Source organism: Rattus norvegicus, chromosome 1, assembly GCF_036323735.1.
Source record: "Rattus norvegicus strain BN/NHsdMcwi chromosome 1, GRCr8, whole genome shotgun sequence".
In the NCBI taxonomy this organism is placed as follows: domain Eukaryota; kingdom Metazoa; phylum Chordata; class Mammalia; order Rodentia; family Muridae; genus Rattus; species Rattus norvegicus.
This window is the reverse complement of record NC_086019.1, coordinates 53,590,604-53,615,176: the sequence shown is the minus strand read 5'-3', so window position 1 is coordinate 53,615,176 and position 24,573 is coordinate 53,590,604. Positions and strand designations below refer to the sequence as shown.

General features: G+C 42.0%; 1 protein-coding gene across 1 annotated transcript; it reads right to left on the bottom strand.

Annotated features, from left to right (window-relative positions):
• Positions 1-19,198: 19,198 nt before the first annotated feature.
• Pabpc6 (poly(A) binding protein, cytoplasmic 6) lies at positions 19,199-22,275 on the bottom strand. The gene has a single exon (NM_001106208.2). It carries the CDS (start codon positions 22,214-22,216, stop codon positions 20,285-20,287), a length of 1,932 nt encoding a protein of 643 aa, NP_001099678.1. The 5' UTR covers positions 22,217-22,275; the 3' UTR covers positions 19,199-20,284.
• Between the last annotated feature and the right edge of the window lie 2,298 nt (positions 22,276-24,573).

Genomic DNA, 24,573 nt, shown 5'->3' with positions numbered 1-24,573 from the left:
TAGTTGTGACAGCACACCAGCCTGACTAAGCTCTACCTAGCCATAACTGTAACCTACTGATCAATCTCTCACCATACATATCCTTCCCCCCCACACCAGGGAACACACAAATGCCTGTAACTCCAGGATCCACTAACCCCTCCCCAACCCTCTCTTCCACACACAAACAAATATAAAACAAATTATTTTTCAAAGAAAAAAGATTAAGAGGACAGGAGAGGGAACTCATGAAAAGCTTTAATGTTTTTGTTAAGGTTTCAGAAAAATTTCAGGCTCTTTTTTCCCCCTTTAAACAGAGGCTTCCTTATGATTAAATACTATGAACTTTTAATTAGCTATATTATTTAATGCAAAATGCATTAGAAAATGCATGTATGAAATTCATCTCCCACTTGCTCTATTCCTCTGAACTATTTATCTAAGCTGAGATTCTTTGAACGACATGATGCAAAGTTTTGTGCAACCTATGAGCATGGTGGCTCTACCTGGAGACAGGCAAGCAGGAAGCCTGGTATGAGTCGTGGTCATGATGGGAGCATTTACGCTGTGTAAATAGGCACACTGGAACGCGAATCTTAATTTTTTTTAATATTAACTTATTTTATGTATATGACTGTTTTCCTCGGATGCATGTCTGTGTATCACTTGCATTCTGCAGTCCATAGAAGTCAGAAGAGGGTGTTAGAACCCTAAGACTGGAGATGGCTCTGAACCATAATGTGGGTGCTGGGAACCAAGACCAGGTCATCTGCAAGAACAAGTTCTCTTAACTACTGAGACATACATCCTTCTAGTCCCAAGAAGCTCATCTTACTTGTTGACTTTTTTCTAATGTCCATACATGAGTTTTTCTTTTTAAGAATCAATAACATAAACAGAAGCAAAATGTAGGTTTGTGTGTGCCTTTGCATTAAACATGATTTCACTATACAAAGCCTGTTTTTTTCTAGTTGGCTAAAGGAGAAATGTTACTGTTGTACTAATGACTTCCTAATATGTCTTGGTTGTCTCTTTTCCACCTTCCTCATCTGGGTGTGGACGGTTGACCCAGCACCACAGAGAGACACATTGTCACTCTACTGTGTATCACAGGTGAAGTCTAGTAATATGGCTGCCCGCAGTTGGGGCAGCTGGGAAAGGAGTTGGAACAGCAACCCTAAGAACAAAGGACATCTTTGACTTTTCTGGACTTTAGAAGGGAGAGATCTCTGAGATTTGTGGAGGACAGAAGATAGGAGGTGAGCGCTAAAGTCATAACTCAGGTTGCCTTGGGCCTGTGTGATGGGATGCAAACTCTACTGTCTGCCTTGGACAGTTATATGTTAAGAGTACATCAAAACTAGTTTGCCTTGGGCCTGGGAGGGGACAGAAGCTGCAGAGTGTCATGGCTAATCCTTCCCAAGTGGTCTGCATCTATGATCTAATATTAAGGAGATTGTTTGCAAATCCATTGGAAAGATTATGTGTTTCAGTTCAGTTTGTGAAAAGAACAAAGAACATTTTATATTTTACTAATAAGTTGTTGCCCATTTTAACAGTAAAATGTATAAAATTGTATAAATGTCTGTTACCTACATTCCTTGCATTATCTGATGGATAAGGTTAGCCTAAGAGTAGTGACCTTTGCCCTTGACCCTGGAACATGTAATTTCTCCAGATGTCACACTGTGTCCTCTGTCCTGCAGTTAAATATTACTTTCATTGCCATTTTGTAAGGGATCCTTGGACCAATCCTGAAGTCTCTCTAGTCCCAGGAAAGGGAGTGGCATCAATGCTGGGGATTCATTGACAGAATCTCTACCCAGCTGCCTGGGGCCCAGGAACATCTGATCTCCATGGTAGGCTTGCCAGACTACCACCTCTGGACTCATAGTCTGCAGAGGGCACCACTAGGCTGATGGGCTCATTGTGTTTGCCTCTCACTCCTGCACCTCCCTTTCCTCAGCCTTCCTGTGCCTCTCTCCATGATTACACTCCCTGTCTTTGTGTGCCGAAGTCAATCCAATCCCTTGCTTTCCTCTGTAGACAAATCACTGAGCCAGAAGGAGGCTGGCTTCGGTTCTGCTACACTGACTATGTTGACATTCTATATTAAAAGAGCACAAAAGTGTCCAGAGAAGCTGGGAGACAAGTGAAGGGAAGGGTAAAGATATAGCAAGGGCCTCAGAATAGCCCTGCTGCTCAAACAGCCCTGCTCTCTGCAAAGATGCCTTAAAAAGAGACAGGAGTATCAGTGTGTGCTAAATGCTTTTGAGCATCCACCCCAAATACATGTGACATACATAACAAACACACATATACACATATAGATACACATATGTACATATATACACATATAGGTACATACACTCACACTTCTGTGTCCTCACACACTCTTACTGGCTCACTTAAACTCATACAACATTCATACACACCAACATATTCATTCACACACCCACACTTGTGGTAACACATATTAACACTCCCATTCTTTCATGCTCACACATTCATTCTCCTTCACACATTCATTCTCCTTCACACATTCATTCTCCTTCACACATTCGTTCATACATGCTCATTCACGAACATTCACATCTACATACTTTCACACTTGCACACTCACACTTGCACTCACATATACTCTTCCACAGTCAAACACACTCACATAATACTCCCATACTCATACTTGCACACTTACATTTGTATACTCATATTGTCACTTTCATACACTCCTCCACACTCAGACATACATAATACTCACTTACATTGATATTCACACACTTGCACAGTCATATGCGCACACTCACTCATACACACACATGCTGCTGCTTGCCTTAGTGATGACTTCTCAGAGAATTTTTCAATGAGTGTGTATCATTTATAATTGAACTGATGGCCAAAGTCATCCTGTGGGAACCCCTAAACAACCCAGGCTATTGATGAGGCTCTAAGTTGTTCACCGCAAACTGACAGCAGGGCCTCTGTTGCTGAAGACAGTACTTACACAATTCACCGAACATGGAGAAATTGAGGCAGTGTTAGATCGTGTTCTTAGTAGCAGAAGGTCCTCTGCATAGTCCCAAACATCAACTCGGTTACAAATCCTTTGATCTGCAACACTGTCCCACCTGCAAGATGCGCTGGTACAACAGCGGCGCAAAACTTATGAGAGTAACCAACCAATGTCTGATTTGACATAGGCCCACTTCATGAGATGGAATCCACACCAAATGCTGCTTGGATGACCCAGAACCTGAGACTCGATAACCAAGTGACCTAGAGGAAATCCAAATATGTTCTAGTAAAGGAGTGTAGTGAGAAAATGACTCCTAAGGACATTTTGCTAAACTTGAAGTACCTTGCTTGGTCATCATCCAAGGAGCTTCATCCTGCAGCAGATAGGAACAAATACAGAGGCCCACAAGTAGTAATGTGTGGAGAGTGAAAGACCTTAAAATACTCCTCCAGAAATGGGATGTCTCCATGAAAGCTTTCCCTTCAGGGCTCAGAGAAGTCATATACTAGAGTAGAGTACACTGAAGTTTTTAGAAGACATCAGTCAGTTGCTGTTAGTCCTAATTAGGAGGATTCGAAGGAGGTTCAAGATCTCTGGATATGAGCAGTCCCCAAGAGTTCATTGTAAAAAGCCCAGCACTCGGGATGCAGAACAAGAGGCATCTGCAGGCAGGACTGAGCACACACAGTTCTCAGAAAGGACCTAGCACTAGTCTCCAGGTCCAGAGGCTTCTCACAGTGTGAGGCAGGTCTCATACCAGGGACAGAAGTTGTTCTTTTGCTAGACAAGCATTTCACCTGTTAACCGAGCATGTCACAAAAGCCTCTCTCACTTCTGTGTCTGAAATCAAGATGATTACATGCCCTGTCTTAATCTGGGAAGTGTAATGAAGCTGAGCATTTCATTTCTGAGTCACAGGTAGATGTCCCTGATGGAAGTGGATTGGATCAGACTCCCGGGTTTTAGAGCTTGTTATAGTTTCTCCCAGATCAGAGAGAAACAACAGGCTTGCTTGATCACCACTCACTGTCCAGATGTTTTCCTATCCTGAAATGTGTAAACCCCATGAGGAAAGACTATCCATCTGGTCTACCAGCTGCTTTGTGCCTCTTCCAATCCACAGCTGGACCACAGCCTTGATAATGATGGCAGAATGTTGTGGACAGGCAGGAGACCTTCGCAGACTGTGGAGCATGCTCTGATGAGGATGGCATCACATATTGGGCAGTCAAAGCTTCTCTGAGGGCCAAATTCTAAGAGGTATGGCCCCGTCAGACAATGCTTCCAAGATGCTGCGTGTGTGTGTGTGTTTGTGTGTGTGTGTGTGTGTGTGTGTGTATGTGTGTTCAAGAGAGAAAGAGTGTGAGGGATATAAGGTGTGTGCACATACATGTGTGTACATATTTGAGTTTGTGTGTTTGAATGTCTGAGTGTGTATGTATGGATACAACTATTTGAGAGAGTAGATATGTATGTGTATGTGTGAGTGTGTGTGTGTGTGTGTGTGTGTGTGTGTGTGTGTGTATGCGTGTTGATTCCATTCCTAGGAATTACTCTTTGATTCAGAAACTCACACCTGGAATCAAGCTTTACCTTCAGTATCACATGCTGAGAGTGAATTAGAGGAATGACGCCAAGGTGAGGAATCACCTCAGCCCCTCCTCTTCATTCCTGCTATTGGGAATAGGCCCACATTGCAATGAGTCCTCAAAGGATGTAGTTAAAGATGTGTTGGTAAAAGGAAAACAATTAAATAACTCAAGGCCAGAGATCTGTTCAACATGGAACCCTGGCTGTATAAATGCAGCCTATACTTCCCATAGCTCCTAAGTCTTGTCCCCAAGAAGCTCCCATGTGTTCTCAGGAATCCTTCATTGAAGGAAATGGACCCCATGTGCTCATGGGTACCAGGATGACCATCCTTTGCAAATTAAATTGTCACTACCTCTTTCTTTTAAACCTTCCTATCACTGTTGTCAACCTGGAAAAGATGAGGCATCCAGCTCCCTAGCTCCCTTCCTGTATGACCATTGAATCATGACCTTTAACCAAACCTGACTCTGAGCAACTCTTTCCCCAATCTTGCTGGTGGTTGATGATGCAAGATCTTCTCCTTACCCTACCCATATGTCTCAGGGAAGGTCTAAGTCTCAGCTTCACAGCCTCTTCTGACAAGGCTGGGTTCTGCTCCTTTGGAGGCGGGATGCCAGATGTTGAAAAGTAGGTTTGGAATTTATCACCACGTGAAAACTTGCCACCCATTCCACCCTACCCATCTCGATTTTCAAAGACCATACTTAAGTCAGCTCACTGTTATGCAAAACTCCTCTGGTTGTTGTGCAAAGCCAAAGGTACAAATTTGGGTAATTTCTCTTTACAAAACGAGCTGCAAGCTACCATCTTCTTTTATTATAAAATGCTCACAATTTCAGTAGCCTCTCTGGTCATCCTAGGGTCTCCAGTATAGAGCTTGCATGCTGACGAATTATTTTTCTTGATTCTCATCATGCTTTCTTATTAGTCCCCAGGAGGAGTTTTTACAGGCAAAGCATTTAGTTTTGTTCTTTGAGGACATGCCTGCAAGAGCTATTCTTAGACACCTTGGTAGGAGGCAGAGATCCATCTCTGTGGAGAGTGAATCACCACCACTCCACTAATTATGTGTCGTTCCTACTGGAGATTGCAGGGCTAAATATCTACAAAACCAAATCTGAGGAACCTGGAGGCTAATTGGGCTGCAAACAGCCCTTTGCTAAAGCCCAGAGGCAGAAGATACACAGGCAATTAAGTTCTAATGGGCCAACACAGGCAACTGCTGTTCTTCTGACTGTCCACGATGGCCAGGCTTAACATGCCAGCTGCAGTGCACAGCAGAGCCAGAGCATGCCCACTTAATTCCCATAAGCAATTTTCTGGCAAGTTCTGATCCCACTTTTTGGGCTTTCTTCTTACAAAAATGTGATTGATTGGCATCTCTTTCAAACCACAGACTTCAGGCCTGAGTAAAACATTTGTGTTACAGAAATTTATCTTGTAATAGGGGAGAAGCAGACCCAGGTACAACACAATTCAAATAGGAGTTTCCAGTGGATATGAAGCTCCAGCTCTAACAAGAGGGTCTCCTGCTATGCCTTGAGCCCAGATTGGAATTCGGGGTCGGGGATAGGTGGAATGCCAGTGCTCTTTCGAGACCCTTGGGAGGGAAAGAACAATAGAAAATTTCAGTGGAGCATTCTTTACTGTTCCTTAGTCTTATGATTCTTGTAAAAACCTACCTAAGCGGACTCTCTTTGAACTCAGGTGTGCACACACCCAGGGAGCATAGCCTTGTACCACACCAGTAGACCACAGGATGAAGAACTTGCACAGAAATGAAAATCTGATGGAAACTTAAACCAGCATCACACAGAGACCAACAGGGGTAAAATCACCAAGTGACAGCCATGTCCTGAGTCTATGCTCAGGACTAGGAATACAGATGTTAACCAACAATACACACTCTTTTTCCCATGAACTTTTCTTGGTTCCAGTGAGGTTTAGAGGTGGAGGATAGACATACCTAAGAAATTCTATATTATTCCAAAAACTGTGAGATGATAGATAGATAGATAGATAGTTTGATAAAAAAAAATCACTTATGTGGATGCCCCTTTGGGGATGTGCACTCAATACCCATCTATTCTCTGCACTTAGACCAGGTAGGATTATCTGTCCACTGTTAAAAGAAGCTTCCTGACCAAGGCTGACCATAACATTAATCTACAGGGAGAAGCATAAATATTCAGAAGCTAAGAGCCAGTGGGTAAGCTGCCCATGCAACTGTCAACTACTGTTCACCCATCCTCCTTTAAGCAACCCTAATTAAATGTCTGGGTCACACAAAAAATGATATAAAGGTACAAGTGAGATTAATCAAATTGATAAGAGAAGTGGGCCAGCAGGAGTAGGATAGAGATAAGAGAGGGTAATGGAGGTGAATACAGTCAGAATACATTATACACATGGATGAAAATGTCATAATGTATCCATTATTGTATTTAATTAATATGACGAATAACAATGTAAAGGACAGAGTATGTGGTCCCTTGGCCCAGCACTCAGCTCCTGAGCATCCTATAAGCTGGGTGTGGTAGTGTGTGCCTGTAATTCTAGCATTGGGAGGTAGAAAAAGGGGCAGAAGGATCAGAAATTCAAAGTCATCTTAGGTTATCAGTTCAGGATCAGCACTGGGTGCATGATGCTCCCCCCCTCCCATACAAAACAAACTAGTTGAGACTGTTGAGAAAGGATAGCACATAAAGGGAGGAAGAAGAGAACTTTGGGATGTCAGAGACATGGCTAAGAAGATGAGAGTTGCTCAGATGAGGAAGGGGTCAGAAATAACGAGAAGTATTTGGATCCTGAGTGTTTTTGAAAGTCAAACTGAAGGGTTTTGTGCTAGTTCGTTTTTGTTGTTTTGACAAAATCCTTGAGAAAAATACCACTGGAGGATTTATTTGATTCAGAGTTACAAGACCTAGCCCACGGCTGCTTGTTTCTAGTGGGTTTCAGGTCTGAGAAAGGAAAAACAACCAGAGGAACAGCCCAGCACCTACAACACAGATTAATGGTAATCAGAGAGGCCAGTAGGAAGGGGCCAGATGCAAGACACACCCCAAGTTATCTACTTAGCCCTACTTCCTAATAATGCATTCAGCTGGAGATTTGTACATTTGTCAGTGGGCTCACTCATTAATTAGAGAGCTAACCTTCAACATGTGATCTCTCAAGAAACATTAGTAGATTCAAACTGTAATAGGGTGTTTTTCAGGAATCAGGTAGCATGACCCATGAGTCATTTGGTTCACGGGGAACTGAAGAGCTTACCAAGACATGGGGCTTTCCATGCTAAACCCAGTTGTCCTGGTCAAGGTAGAACAGGACAACTGAATCATCCCAGCAGTGGGAGGTGTGGGGCTGCCCAAGGTGGTTCATATTTGGCCTAGAACAAAGTAAGACTGGACTTGGAAATGAACAAAATGAAAATGAGTAGAAGGTCAGAGAGAGGAAAAAAAAATCAAACAAACACAGAATCTTTTGACAATAAATTCAAGACAGTTACCAAAGATACACATGGGTGTGTTGGGTACCACCGAGAAAGTATGAGAGGGTCAGAAGGCTGATAAGAAGGCTGTGGCCCTGTGTTTGAACAAGCCAGAGAAGGGAGCAGTATAAGGCTGCTGGTTGAATTGGCATGGAGGCCAACAGGACACCTTCCTCTCTGCCAGGCACAGGGATGAAGTTTGTGTCAAGAAAGTGACTAAGTGTGAGGGAACTCATGCCTCAGGACAGAGCTGCGGTTACCCATCCATTGCAAGATGCATATGCACCTTAGGTCCCATCATGCACTTCTGATGATTCATGACTGTCTGTAACTCTAGCTCCAGCTTATACCAGCTTCTTGTCTCCAAGAACTTGCAGACAGCTATGTCATGCATTAGTGCACATGTATATCCATATGTAACAAAATGTAAAATAAGTAATTTTTAAAGGAGATATCACAGCTCAATATTTCTCAGTTCACAGATAATGTACTAGTAACTGAGTAATGGTCTAAGCTGTTCCCTACCCAAATCCATGACCCTAATTTTATATTTGAGACTTCAGAACCAGGAAATTCTAAGTACACCATGCATGTCAGTGGTTTTACCAGGTGTGGCTCCCCCTAAACTTACATGGCTCCTAAAATCATCTCTTGATTCGAGTCATTACAACTTAAATTGTACAACAACGGTGGTTTATTTCCTAACACTCCTGGGAAACTGAAAGTCCAAAGTCAGAAGCATAGTTATCCAAAGTCTATGTGGAGATCTGCCTTTGCCACTTCTGGATTCTAGTCTCTGTGGACAGTCCTCTGCTTGAACTGTCTCCCTCCGGTCTCTGCCTGCATTTTCTTAAACCTTCTTCACTATTGTCTCTGCATGGCCCTTTGTTATCTGCTATAACAGCATTTATTGTAGCACACTGAGGGCCTACTCAATCCAAGATGCCCCACTGTAGGCAGAAGGAATGGCGTAAAGTGCCTACTGCTGTCAAGGGATGGTCCATAGAAACTGAACTCTATCCTGTGTGGGGATTAGAAAGCAACAAGACCTTGGAATCAAAAGCAGCCCATAGCTCCGAACTTCAGTACATGGAGTAGTTGTTGGCAAATAGGGAGATGGTGTTGACAAACACAGGCTAATTATTCAGAGAGCTATCCAGGAGGGTGTGTGTGTGTGTGTGTGTGTGTGTGTGTGTGTGTGTGTGTGTGTATGATAATTTTCACTTAATATTTAGAGACCTAAGCACAGTGCATCTATTGATCGAAAAGAAACAGAAAACCAGTAGAGCACAGATATTTCAGAAGTCTGGAGAGAATTTTGAGAGTCGTGTCCTTGAATGTGCTGAGTAAGGGCTTCTCTTCTTCTCCACCTGGACATATTTCATAGTAAATATATCCAGTGTGGAACGGCTTTTTCTCCTCTCCCTTCAGATATCTTTATTAATCAGCACAGACCCAACACTACTATCCATCTAGAAGTGTAAATGAGAGAAACCAGAGCTCTTCTCAGCTCTGTTGCTGTCTGTCTTACCTGCTCTGGGTTTCTGCCCACTGTATCCATTCCATCTGTTATTGATGGTAAAGAAATCTGAGCTTTAGATGTTGGGGATATAACTATATTTGGCACCAACATCATGCTTTCAAGCAATCCACCATGCAATGGTATGACCTTGACTGAGCCATCCACTTGTTTAAATTTGGCTGCAAAGCGCTCTTAGCTCCTTTGCAGTGCTATTTGGGATTACGGTGTGACAGTTTGTCATGGGCTGAGAGTGCTTCTGTTATCTGAATTTTGCTGTATCTTGGGCTTTGCCATTTTAAGTTCATCATGATTATTCAGTTTTCTGTTTATCAGGAAGAGCCAGAGCCAGAAGAAGGAGGGAGAAGGGAGGAAGGAGGGAAGAAGGAAAGAAGAAATGGAAGGAGATAGACAGAGACAGAGAGGCAGAGGAGACAGAGACAGATATTCACTATAGCATGGTGCCAAAAGTCTCCAGACATGGCTGAAATCCTTCTAGCTCTCTGCATCAACTCCATTCTTCTTCCCCTGAGAGGGAGACCAGCACCTTCAGCACCAACCTGTGGCTTTCCATCAGCTCCTCCAGAAGACAGTCTTTTTTTTTCTTTTCTTTTTTTCGGAGCTGGGGACTGAACCCAGGGCCTTGCACCTGCTAGGCAAGCGCTCTACCACTGAGCTAAATCCCCAACCCCAGAGGACAGTCTTGAAGGCAGCACACACCTTGCAGCAGGTGCTGTCATGCATATCACTCCCTGACTGAGTCCAGATGGAGGGTGGATCCAGGAGCATCAGCTGGGACTGTAGGCTCAGTACTGAGGACGTCTAAGAGACACTGCTTCATAGCTGTCAGGAGATAACTCTCACCCACTGATCACAAGCTTCTTTCTCTCTTCCTATTGAACCTCACTGCCTACAATCAGTGTCCAGATACAGTTGTCTTTTCTGTGCCTCATTTAAAGCCTTCTTAAATGAAAGAATAAATGAACTGGTGGATGGATGTGATAATGATGAGAAAAGATGAGATGATATAGAGGGCAGATAAGAATCCCAGAGTTGGTTGTAAATGGGATTTCCTGCCTCCCTTCTAATAAAAGTAAAAAAGAGAAAGAGACAATGGTTGCAGGTGGCGAGAGCTGAGGACTTCAGGTGGTGTGACAGTTAAAGTGGGATTGGCATTAGGCAATTTCCTTTCAGAAGGCCCCAATTTTCTTTGTGAAGGGAAACGTGAGGTTATATATTAACAGTCAGTAGTAAATAGGTACGTGGCCAGAAGAATGCAGGACTGGGTGCAATACACAACTGGAGAACAGTTGGAAAGTAACTGAGTTTTCTCTAGCAGAGTTAAGGGTTTGTTTAATATGCTGCTTTGTGGTGCTCAAGAGTGGATGAAATTTGAGAGGTGGGAATGGTAGTTGAAGACAGACACAAGACAGTGATGGGAGCAAATGATGGGTGAAGGCAACTGTCTGTGTAGGAAAGGAGTTACGTAGAGAGGAGGGGCTGAAGGCTGACAGCACTTCTGTGCTTGGCTCAGGACTCTAGATTAAGTAGCACACTGAGTTATTGCCCACAGTGGGGAAGCGGGGACAATGCCTCCTGTGTTGGTGTGTTGGGGGCCGCAGCAAGCATCGGTGCCTGTGCTGTTCTACTTTGCTTGCCGTAACTGGGAGCTTTAAACGCTATTTTCCCTTCATAGTTCTGGAGGCTGAGTTATCTAAGAGTATACTACCTCACCTTGCAGATGGCTGATTTCTGCCTGTTCTCTCACTGCCTTTCCTCAGGCCATCCTACAAGCATTCTACCATCTTAGACTGGAATCTAATCCTCGAAGTTCTATTTAGTTTAATTGTCATTTTGCATATTTTTATCTCCAAATATGGCTACCACATAGGAGAAGCACAGCTTCAACATGAGAGACCTGGAAGGCAAAGCTCAACCCCCAACACCTTGCCCCTCGGACCCTAAAACTGATGCTGTTCTTACAAGCTAAGCACAAACACCAACACCCCAACATCCTCTTAAACCCTTAGACGCCAGGGTTATAATCACTTATAATCTAATCTACACATCTAATATTTCTCCAATTGAGACACCTTTCATGATGTTTGACTTAGAAGCTCTTTCCACTGGCCTTTGCTCTGCAACCACTCAAAATGAGCAGATTGAAAATTCTCAAGCTATGATTCAACCCCCCGGCCCCTTTTGAGAATTCCAAATTCAATCCATCTCTCTCCTCTGGCATTTTGTTACAGGCAGAAAGAAGAAGCTAAGCCATAACTCAAAGTTTTGGTTAAAAATGTTCTCTGCTAACAACCTCATTTCATCACCATTGCTACATTTCACTGAACTATACAACAGAGTTCTGCCAAGTTATTTTCCACCTTACGTCAAGGATTATCTTTCCTATGATTTTTAATATGTTCCTCATTTCCTATGGCACCTTTCAGACTCACTTTTACCTACCTTTTCTTTCAAAAATGCAGGACTTTTCAAATATGCTCCTTCAACCCCTTTCTCCACTCTCGCCATCATGCGGTTTGAAAGCCTCTCCTGCATTGAGTATCTGCTACAACAGTATTTGACTTGACAAGGCTTATGTTTGCCATTACCAAACACCACAGGTTGGGTTATTAAATTAGTAGAAGTTAATTCACAGATTTTGAAGCCAGGAGTCCAAGATTAAACTGCTAGCACTTTAGTTTCTCCTCTTGGTAGTAGCCAGTCCCTCAGTCTGTCCTCACAGTCTGTCAGAGCTACAAGGTGTCCTCAGCTTCCAGAAGAATGCTTGCTCTGTTGAATGAGACATCCTTTAATATTTACTGTCCTATAAGGCTCTGTGTCTAAGTAGAGTGCTGTTCAGAGTGCAGGAACTCAGTATCCAAATTTGCAGAAGATACTTGGCCACTTAAAAACAGTTTCATTCTAAATGAGATGAACATTTTAAAAAAGGTTCAATGTCTAACTGTCTCAGGGCATGTCTCATCATGACCATGGATAAGTGGGAAATGGTTTTTTTCTTTCCTGGAGATCATAAACTAAAAGAGAGGAATCAAATATATCTAGTTAAGGTTTCAAGAAACTTAAATTCAATGAGTAAGTAGCTACCTCCTGAAAAAAACAGATACAATGATTGATATTTATGGGAAGTCAAAATTTACTATTATTCTGACCACATATTTGGAATTATTTGATGTAGACAAAAATAAATCTAAAACATTTAACAAATAAAAGTAGAAATTAAAAGCAAGGGTGATAGAAAAAGAAAGTATCTAAATTTAGAAAGAAGTTGGGAAGATAAGTAAAATTCTAGAAGCTAAAGGATTTAAAAACTGACCAAAATGCTGGAGGTTGGGAAGATAACCAATTGAGTCACTGAAGTGGCAAAATAACTCACCGTGGCATGACTAGTCCTATTTTGCACAGACTCTGAGTTTGACACTTGACATACTTTAGTTGCTAAAACAATAGTGACCCGTATTTTAGTAGAGATGCTTTTAGGCATACTGTACCTGCTTGATGAGAAATCCTAGGTTAACCTTTCTGAGAATGAAAGTGACATGACCAAGGGATCCCAAATAGACGAACTCACCAAAGGCATGAGAATGAGAGGTTCCCAGGTATCTGAAACCCAAAGAACTACAAGGCGCCTGTAGAAATCAGATGGAATATTCCAAACCAGGAAAGTGATTCAGTTCATCTAGAAAGTTCTGAGAGATGGGAGACATTTGCTTTTATATTGCTAAACTGCTCACCAGACTCCAAGCAACATAACCATAATTCTCAACAGCAGAAGAGACACAGTTAAAGGAAGGATCATGATATAGAGGGCGGACATAAATGTTTCCAAATCGTATCACATATTATGAAAAAAACAGCCCAGAGACTGATGTGGGGGACAGAAACAGCCCACCTTCTCTGAAACCTGAAGATGGAAGTGAAGAAAACACTTGCAGAGACAATGTCTAAGCGCTTCCCAGTATCCTGAAGAAAACTAGTCCTCAGTGGAACTTCAGCTTAAAAAGCCATTTGAACTCAAGAAGGAGAAGAATGGCACGGACACCTACAAATATGGCTAAAATGAGGAACACCAAGAGGAAGAGGTCCCAACAAACCGTATATAGAGACCGTCCTTGAAATAATCGGGTTTACTTTTCAAAACTATGAAGGTCAAAGAGACAGAGAAAACCAGGGGTCTTTTCTAACTAAAGGAGACTAAAGGGCATAATTAAATATTAAAAGTCATTGGAACTGAATATTTCAAACAACACTAATTAAGAGCTATGGGACTTAGTAAAGAGATAGCTGGAGCTTTGAAGTGTCTTAAATAAGTTTATTAAGCAAGAAGGTAGACTGGAGGAATTGACTAATATCCACCTGAACACACTGTTTGAAGTAACTCATGGAAAATAGAAAAGGGCCATTGTAAAAGCAGACATTAACACAATGGAAAACAAATATGTACAGATAAAATCAACAGAAGTCGAAAATTGATTTCCAAAAACAAATGACACGTGTGATGAGCAAGAACACAACCATAAACAGGAAGTGGGATAGGGGAAGCGTGTCGGTGGAGTGTCCTTCCAGAGGCAGCTAAGGCCACACAGAACAAGGAAATCCAAGGACAGTCCCACTCTGAGTAGGATTGATGGGTTTTTCAACACTGTAACAAAATATCTGAAGAAGGTTAATAGGATATTCATGTTGATTCGTCATTACAGAGATATCAGGTCTAAGAGTTCTGGTGATGCCTAATTAGGAGAAGAATTAGGAGACAGCGAAGAAACACAAGGAAACTTGTGTGTGTGTGTGTGTGTGTGTGTGTGTGTGTGTGTGTGTGTGTGTTCATCTGTCTGTCCATCTTCCATCCATCAGTCTCTCTGTGTCTGTGTGTCTCTGTGCATCTGTATATGTCTGTGTGTTTGTGTGTCTGTGTATATGTGTCTGTATTTGAATTTGTTTGTGTGTGTTTATGTGATTCTCTATGTGTCTGTGTGTCTATTTGGGTATGTGTTTGTGTGTGTGTGTGTGTGTGTGTGTGTGTGCATGTATAACAACAGGAATCAACCAATGATCTTCGTCATACACACACAAACCCATATCTAGTCCTAACCAGCTTCCAAAGGCCCTGCTTCTGTATGTCACTTTGCAGTTAAATGTCTTCCCTTTTATATACTTAGAATTAGGATTACATTTTAACACACGGAGCTCTCAGGGAAACTCTCAAGCTATGTCCAGACCAGAGCACTAGAAAAAGTGAAACGTGTAGAGAATGAGAGAGATTAAATAAGACATCTATATCATACTCCTTCCCCTCACGGTTCAGGATATGCTGAAAGGGACACAGAGAGAATGTAAGAGCTGTGGGCTATATGACTCCAATAAACTGTCTTTCAGACATAAAGTACTGGGCTACGTATAAACTCAGAGAGACTGTGGCAGGCCACTCAAGACCTACACAAATTCATAGCAGACAATCCTTACACAGAGAAGGGGAAGAAGGTCCCACCCCTAACCAAGAAGCTATTGGCCACTGACACCTGCTGAGAGAGGGGAAATCAGTTTTCTTTAATGGATGTCACTGGGCATGTCAAGAAAACTCCAGGGTAGGCTGCATGCCCAGGGGTAGTTGGTCAACACAGAATGGACCTTATAGTTTTTACGTGTTTTTTGGTTGTTTCTTTATTGTCTGTCTTACTGGGTTTTGTTATGTTTTGATTCTTGTTTTGTTGTTAATTTTGTTTTGTTTTTTATAAAGAAAGAGAATGTGATCGTTGGTGGATAGGAAGGTAGGGAGGATGAGGGAGGAGTATGAGGATAGGAAAAAAATGACCAATTTATGAAAATAATAATAAAAATTAAAATTTCCTTAATTTATTTATTTATTCACTTTCTATCCCAATTGTAACTCTCCACCTCCTCTCCTCCCTCTCCCACCTCTTCACCTCTTAAAAGGGAAGGCCTCCCATGGGCACCAACCCACCCTGGCACATTAACTTTCAGCAGGACCAAATGCATCCTTTCCCACTGAGTCTAGACAAGGCAGCCCAACTAGGGGAAAAGGATACAAAGGGAGGCAGAAGAGTCAGAGTCAGCCCCTGATCTAATTGTTAGGGGATTCACATGGAAACTATGCTGTACATCTGCTACATATGTATAGGAGGTTTAGGATCAGACCATGCATGCTCTTTAACCAACATATAGAAAGAAGTCAAGAAATTAGACACCAGCAAACCAAGTAACCCAATTAAACAGAGCTAGCCAGCTAATTCTTAGCAGAGGAATCTCCACTGGCCAAGAAACACTTAAAGGAATGTTCAAAGTCCTTAAGTCATCAGGAAAGTGCAAATTGAAATGACTCTGTGATTTCATCCCACACCTGTGTCTTAGTTAGGGTTTTACTGCTATGAACAGACGCCATGACCAAGGCAACTCTTATAAGGATGACATTTAACTGGGGCTGGCTTACAGGTTCAGAAGTTTAGTCCATTATCATCCGGGTGGGACCATGGCAGCATCCAGGCAGGAATTCAGGTCCTCCTTAAGCCATGCTAAAAAGAAAGGAGGAATACTTGCCCTTTAATGAGATAATGTACTTTTCCTTCCCAGAATCCCTTGCACAATAGATTATAGTAACCACCAGACAGCTTTGTAAATCTACTCGCAAACTTGTCCTCGCTTCTATTCATTTTCTAAGCACCATTTCCCTAAAACTTCAGGCCATTACACCCTGTCTCCAGCCTCTCTCGCTGCTGTGAGAGATGTCTGTCCAGCCTGCGGCTGATCTCCATGCCAGCCTAAATCAGAGGCTATGGCTTTCTCTCTTTCTATTCTACATCTTCTTCCTCAGGCCAGATGCTGAGCTTTCTCTTCTAAATGCTAATAAAACTTTCCTTGAGCTTCTGTTTCAGTCCGTGTATAAACTCTTCAATTAAAAGGATCAAGAACTGGCTGGAGAGATGGCTCAGCAGTTAAGAACATGGACTGCTCTTCCAGAGGTCCTGAGTTCAATTCCCAGCACCCACAGGGTGGCTCACAACCATCTTAATGGGATCGGATGCCCTCTTCTGGTGTGTCTGAAGACAGCTACAGTGTACTCACATACATAAAGTAAATAAATATTTAAAAATAAAAATAAAAAAAGAACTTTATTAGAGACCACAGTTCTCCAATAACATGTACACTGATTTGAAGGGGGGCAACTCCCTAAATTTTTCAGTATTATTCTCAACTTCAGTCTCTTGTGTGCATGGCTTTACACTTTGACTACGTGTTTTTGCACTGATTGTGTCTTACTGTAAGTGGAGAGGCTTCTCTGGCAAAGCCCGAGAGCTGTAATATAGATTTGAGATGCTTTTTAATTTATAAGCAAAATGAAGTTTGTCTTTCTCGTTTCCTGGATCTGTTTTTACAGTTTTTAAACACTCTGTGGCCTTTGGGAAGGCATCCAACTGTCTCTAATAAGGGTCAGGCCCACACCAGTTTCTCACTATTATCATCTTGCTAAAATAAACATGTTAGAACCATTTCTTCAGAAATCAACCTACACAATCGACTCTTCTGAGCACAAAGAGGACAGACAGCACTAACCCCCATGTGGTTTCTCATACAGAGGTCCTGTGCACTTAGTGGCTGACTAAAGTCACTTTCCATTTTTAATATATGTTCCTGTACAGGAGAGGGTGATAGGAACCCTAACAATGCATTCATAGGACCCTTAAGGACATGATTGACTGGCTAAAGGGCAGGAATGAAGTAGTCTACACAGTCATTGTAATTGAAAAAATTACTAAGCACATTTTAGTGAGCCAAAAATCACTGAGGGAATGGCTCAGTTCAAAGTGTTGAGTGTTTGGTAGGCCTGAAGAAACAAGTATATCCCCAATATTTAGCTATATTAGAGTTCAAATATTTAAGCCAGTGATGGTTTAATAATAAAACCACCACCTTATCTCCATGCAGTCTTTGAAACCCAATGGGACCACACACATACTAACACACACAGAGTAGTAGGGATCTTTCATGGAATTCAAAAGCCCAAGAACCATGGGTCATTTGGATCTTGGCCTCCTTCTCTTCCTTATCCTTGATAAAACTGCCCTCAGAACAGAATCACAAGTCCTTGTCCTAACCAATGTATGCTAAAGAGAGAAATGTTTCAGACACCATGAAGTACCATACAAACACACAACCACAGTTTCTGCAGCAGTAGTGGTGGTTGGCAATATGCCATCTTGGATTAAACACCAGTCTTACCTGGTCTGAAACAAATAGTTCAATTTCGAGAACTTTATTCTTGGCAAGAATTAGACTTTTCTTAATAAGAGGTAAATAAGTACCAAACAGTTTTAGTTTCTTTCTAATTTTTGGAGAAAATGAAAATTTCAGTTATTAAGAACTACGATAGATATGGAAGCTATATATCTGGTGAAATGACTTCCTCCACACGGACATTCAATGCCTACAAGAATTAGATCTGATGAAAACATGGACAGTACTTTAGTTTCCGGAACTTGTTGTGTAATAGATCATAATGAAATCTCTAACAAATTTACCACTATTTTGAAAACCTTGGCTACATCTCTTACTTCGAAACCTTTGAAATGAATATTAATGGAACTCCTTTGCTTGACTAGATATCAGTGAAGATGAGCAGGCAGAGCTGCTGTTTTGAATGTGAACAAAGATAAAGTGGACAGAATCTCAGGTGGGCAGAGGGTGATCCTCGGAGAGTAGGGTCATCATTCTTTCCTGGGGCAAAGAGATAGGGTTCTTGCTACCCCACAATTTACCACATGTGCATCTCTGTGCTCTGCACATTTCTATTTGCAGATCATAAAGTTTCCACAGTTTACATCATCCCACAAATATTTTTCTACGTCTATGGTTAACTTGATATGGGATTAAGTTAGTCATACATGTATGTGGTGACACACGCAGAGCTGCTCTGTTAGACTAGACTGCCGTGCTCCATAGCATGGAAACAGCATTCACTTTTATACTGTTGTCTTCCTGTGACTTAATATTTCTTTACAAACTGTAGTGCCAACTAAGAGCATCCAGGCGTCTGTCTCCTTCCCACACTCCTGCTAAGAGATTGTGTTAAACGTGCAGGAAGCTTCTTATACAATACTGAGTGACATTTGCTACCAACTCAGAACTTAAGCTCCGACAAACATGAGGTCTGCTGTCACTTCCAAGTCCTAATGAGGTCAAACACCTTTGCAATCTTTGTGTAGACTAAGTGTTTAATGCTTGCCTGTACTCCACTGCCTGTGTGTCCTCTAACAATCCTGATATTCTCAATACTGTACAAGTTACCAGGTTTAAGCTCAGTGGAAGTCTGTTATCAGTGACTATTAACATCCCAAAACGAGAACAATTTTAATTGCCTATTGCCAAAAAGCTGATCATTGAGAAATCATTTGCATAGATGTTTACTATTAGGTTTTACATAAATCTTTATATTAAAGTGATTTATGTTGTGATCTATTGTTAAGGAAAGAATATTCAGAAATAATACTGCATCTTTCAGTGACAGAGAACTGTCTCGGGACACAAAAATAATTGAACCATAAAAAATTAATTTAAACTTAGAAATACATTTGTATTTGTGAAAAACAGCTTTATTGTATAGATCGAAATTCATGAAAACCCCCTTCGTTGCTTTTCTACTCCAATCCTCCCTCTTTGTGTGGAGAAAGCCACACACCCCAGCTCTTCTCTCTCTAGAATCCACTTAGCTCATATATGCTCCAGAGGGCACACATGCCTTCCTGATGTGTTTGCGTTTTCTCGGGGCCTGAAAAAAAAGCAGATTAATCCTCTCCCCTCCGAAGCCTCCTATCTCCCTTCTTCCCTCTCTTTTCCTCTGTTTTTGTAGAGTATGTATTTAGTGATCTAATACATCTATTCCACCAAAACACAGCTCCAAAAAAACCAGAACTCCTGTATCTTCCAAAGCACAGCAAAATGCCACTGCATAAATGTAATCTGAATGTTAGACTGAGTGTGAAGAAGGCACATATTTACGTAAGTTAGTGAAGTCCAGAGACTATGAAGGTAACTTTTATGGCGGTTAAAATTCACTTTCTGTAGTTCATGCCACAGACACAAGCTTCTAAATTGAAGGGGGGTTCTTTGGTATATCAATTATGTGAATTACAGATAGTGTGGGGTGTGTTTTATATCCGGCAACAACTGAGCGGAAATACAGCTGGCCACAAGACAGAAGTAGCCTTCCAGAAGTCTTAGAGGTATTATTAGCCAATAGTGATGCCTTTTCCCCCCTTCTACTCTTTAAGGAAGCTTTAGTAAAGCAAGGATATTATGATCTGAACCATGGTCCTTGTTCAAGTATCAATTCTGTTACTTAGAAATGACTTCTTGAGCTATTTGAATTATAATTGAAGTAAAGGCTTTAAATTTTTGCACTTTGTTAAAAGAAAATCATTTCCCCAAAGTCGATAACATTAATCTGATTTTAAATGTCACTATTTCTGTTATCTGTTGTCTTAAACCAAGTGACCTGGGGTTTGCATTGCACACTAGACCTGACACTGATGGCACAGGAGATTATAAGTTCCTTTCCTTTTCGCTTAGTTTCTAGTTTTCTTTTTGTTGTCACAGTTTTTTGGTGTCTAGATTTTTTTTTTCTTCAGTGAAGCAGGAGGTTTTCTTTTGCTCAACTTTAAGAAGTTGGGACACCAGCAACACTGCTGACTGCTTTCTGGGAAGTCTCTTTAGCTTGGTGGGCTTGCAGTACAGCTATGGCTTCATCGACTTTGGTGTGGAGACACTCTGGAGACTCAAGCATGTGGCGTAGCTCTAAATTATCAATTTCCAACAGCATACCGGTGATTTTACCGGCAAGGGCAGGGTGCATGGCCTGAATAAGAGAAAATAGCCATTCCCCTAACATTTGCTTTTGAGCTTGAGGAGGAGCAGATGCCAACATGGAGACAGTCAAAGATTCTTTACCTTGGGCAGAAACAGCAGACCGCTGCGTGGTGACCTGTGGCTGTGTATTAAGATGCTGAGGGGGATTTCGGACTCCAGCAGTATATTTATACTGAGTAACTGTGCGGGCGGCAGGAGCAGCTGCAGTAGAAGCAGCTGCAGGATGTGGACCCATCATCTGTGTGGATGTGCTGGCAGTACGGTGTCGTACAGCCTGTGAGGAAGTGGGTCCTGAAGTACTAAATGATGGCATAGTATTAGATGGGTGGATGGCACTAGACATGTTTTGGAATGGATGCGCTCTGGTACCCTGAGCACTCCCACGGGCACTTGGTCCTTGCTGAGTAGTTTGGTTAGGAGCATAGTATGTCCCACGGTTCTGAGTCGGTGCTGTAGCTGTCATGAAGTATCCTGAAAGACCCTGTGCTGGCTGGAAAGGGTTGATGCCTGGGTTGGGCACGGCACTGGTGCTTGCCATTCTCTGCATGTACTGGTTACTGAGGTGAGCCTGGCGCTCCTCTTTGCGTTGAGCTAAAGCTACGTACAGTGGTTTGGTTGCCACTATTCTGCCATTCATTTCTGTAACGGCTTTGGTGGCTTCTTCTGGAGAGGAGAAACATACAAAACCAAATCCTTTGCTGCGCCCACCCTCCATCGTTACCTTTGCACTAGTGATAGTCCCAAACGGAGAAAACTCCTTCCGGAGACGCTCGTCATCAATACCATCATCGAGGTTTTTCACGTAAAGGTTAACACCTTGGCATCTGACGCTTCTATCTTGTGGTACCTGTTCAATTTTGGGCTTATCTTGCTTCATCTGCCCGAATTTGTGCTTCAGTTCAGTCTGTCGTTCCACCTTTTTCTGAGCTCGACCTACATAAATTTGTTTTCCATTGAGGTCTTTTCCGTTCATTTCATCCACTGCCTTTCGTGCATCTTCATGCCTTTCAAAGCTTACAAATCCGAATCCTTTGGACTTTCCACTTTCATCAGTCATGACTTTAACACTTAAGGCAGGCCCAAATCTGCTGAAGAGATCCTGGAGTCTTTCATCATCCATGTCTTCTCCCAAATTCTTGATGTAAACGTTGGTGAACTCCTTGGCCCTGGCTCCAAGTTCAGCCTGCCGGTCTCTACGAGACTTAAAGCGCCCAACGAACACTTTGCGGTCATTTAGGAACATCCCGTTCATTTTCTCAATTGCTCGTTCGGCTTCTTCCTGTGTCTCGAAGTGTACGAATCCATAACCCTTGGAACCATTCTCATCACACACCACCTTACAGGAAAGGATGTTACCGAAGGCAGAAAACGTATCATACAGCGTTTTACTGTCAATGGATCTGTCCAGATTTTTGACGAATATGTTGCCTACCCCACTCTTGCGCAGCGATGGGTCCCGCTGAGACCACATGATGCGAACCGGCTTGCCCTTTATCACATCGAAATTCATGGTGTCCAAGGCCCGCTCGGCATCCTCCAGCTGCTGGAAGTTTACAGACGCGTAGCCCAGCGAGCGGCGGGTGGTTCTGTCCCTGTACACCCGGATGGAGAGGATGGGCCCTGCCGGGCTGAATTTCTCGTAGAGCATCGCCTCGGTCACGTCGGGGTGCAGGTCCCCCACATAGAGTGAAGCCAAGGAGTAGCTGGGGTCGCTGGGGTTCATGTCTGCACAAAGCTGAACAGGGAGAGGGACCGGCACAGGAACAGAAGTCAACCGGAATGGAAAGCCCCTCAACTGCCAAGAACCCGGAGGTCGGCAGCGCGGGCGGGCTGCTTCCGGTTGGGAGGGGGCGCTGTGGTGCCATAAGATGGTTGTCCGGGCAGAAACCAGCCTCCCTACCTAGGTTCCGGATACTGGTGCTGGTTGGTCCTGACTGGTCTCCTGTTATTTAATCAAATTATCTAGCAGAAAATGCATTGATTTGGGGATTTCTTTTTCTTTTTTCTTTTTTAAATGGTAGTAGGGGGTGATATATGTTTGTTCTGAGCTTGAAGCATATACTTTTTATGCTCTGCACTGACCTCAGGGGCGGATAAAGATGCTTTCAAGGGAGCTACTCATTTCCTGCAAGAAAAAATAAAACAAAATAAAATAAAAAAGAAAGAAAAGAAAAGAAAAGTTTAATGTCCAATGAATATTCCTGTTTGGTATATTCTAGCTTAACCTAGAATATTGATTATGCATGAATACGAACACGCGCACGCACGCGCGCGCACACACACATACACACAGACACACACACACACACACACACACACACACACACACACAGTGGGTGAGGAAGGAAAGGAAGAAGAAAGAGATCTCTTTGGAGGTAACTATCTATTCACATTACAAAAGAAAACTTTCAATACAGACCAAAAAAGATGGAGGGAGATTGAATCTTTGCAAATGATTTGAGAGCTTAGAAATTAATCAAACTGAAAGTCCCAATCCAGGTTAATGCTGCAGCAACAGCAAATTACCATAGAGGATAAACATCAAAAAATTATTTCTCATTTGGAAGTCCAAGATCAAGAAGTCAACAGACTATGTTTAGTGTGTGTGCGTGTGTGTGTTGTATGGAGGGAGAGGTGTTCTCATGAATGTGACACCCAAATACAAACACAAATGGTAAAAAGGAGAAATTAACTTTTCAGGCTGTTGAAGAAGTCAATAATTACTCCAAAAGCCACAACCCAGTGATTAGATTTTAGTTTATACATTTTGAGGGAAAAAACTCTTGGAACACAATGATATCACTCAGTTTGGCTGCTTTACTTACATGCTTTGGGTTTGTTGTTTGGTTTTTTGTTTCTTTGTTTTTTAGAATATAAAAAGAAGTGGTCTTCTGTTTAAGTGCTTCGCATTAGTGCATCAAAAAATGAATAACATACCATGGTCTCCAATTTCATACTTCAGTCTAATTTTAAAGAACTCATAATTTAGAGAGCTATGAATTGGCTCTCCATTGGCAGATACTTTATTCCAGATGTGACTAATTAGTAACAGGAAGATAGTGGCTCTGGGATGTTTGTGTTATGTGGTGGGGGCAGGTATAGCTAATAAGGTACCAAGGGCATAGCTCTGAGGGAAGGGAGGATGTGCGAAGAGCATCTCCCCTTCATCCTAAGCATTCTCCAGTATCATCCCTGTAGTAGGATCATTTATTATTATCATCAGTGCATTTGTGTGTTAATAGATGTTTATACTTTGCAAAATATTTTATATGCACAGTGGAAATATATGTCTTCAATGCCACCAGTAACACCACATGTTTCTTAACAAGACACTGAGTTTCTGAGAAGCCGAGCAAATCAAAGAAGGTCACTTCTGTTTGCCAATTATAAATTATAACTTGCTGCTTCATAACCTCTGAGGATTTTTTGTCCAAATGTACATTTTGCTGCCAAGTCATTAGAAATAGGAATTTCTCAATAACTCTAAACTATAATAAAAAGCATAAAATTAATGGTAAATAATATTCTCTATTTCAGCTGTGTACAGGAATATTCCCTTCCCCTTTTTCTTTTTCTGTGGTGCTAAAGAAAGTACTCGAGGCCTAGTACACGCTAGACAAGTGTCCCCCATCTATCACTAAGCTGCAAGCATAGCCCTCAATTATGGACAATCAGTCAGGCATTTTCAGAGATGGTATCTCCCTATGTCTCCTGTATGCTTCGGAAGCTCTGGTTCCGGGCAACCACATTTTCAACTGTGAAACTCTTGTTGGTAACAATCTATCAGAACTAAGTGGATCTGCAGGTGCTGTCTATATAGATACATTGTCTTCTAAAAATGGATTCTTCTAGGGCTTTTTTTCTATGATATAGAGATAACTCAGCCCATAAACCCCAGCCCGTGAAATCCCTAAAAGAATAAACAAAGTAATCTACACACAAAGTACTAACACCGATGACGGCCAAAGGAAGGATAAAACTAGGTCAGAACAAGCTGTAGTATAGAGTACAACAGGTTAATTTTCTCTTCTAATTACCAACAAAAAAAAAAAAAACAGTATTTTGGTTCATATGGAGAAA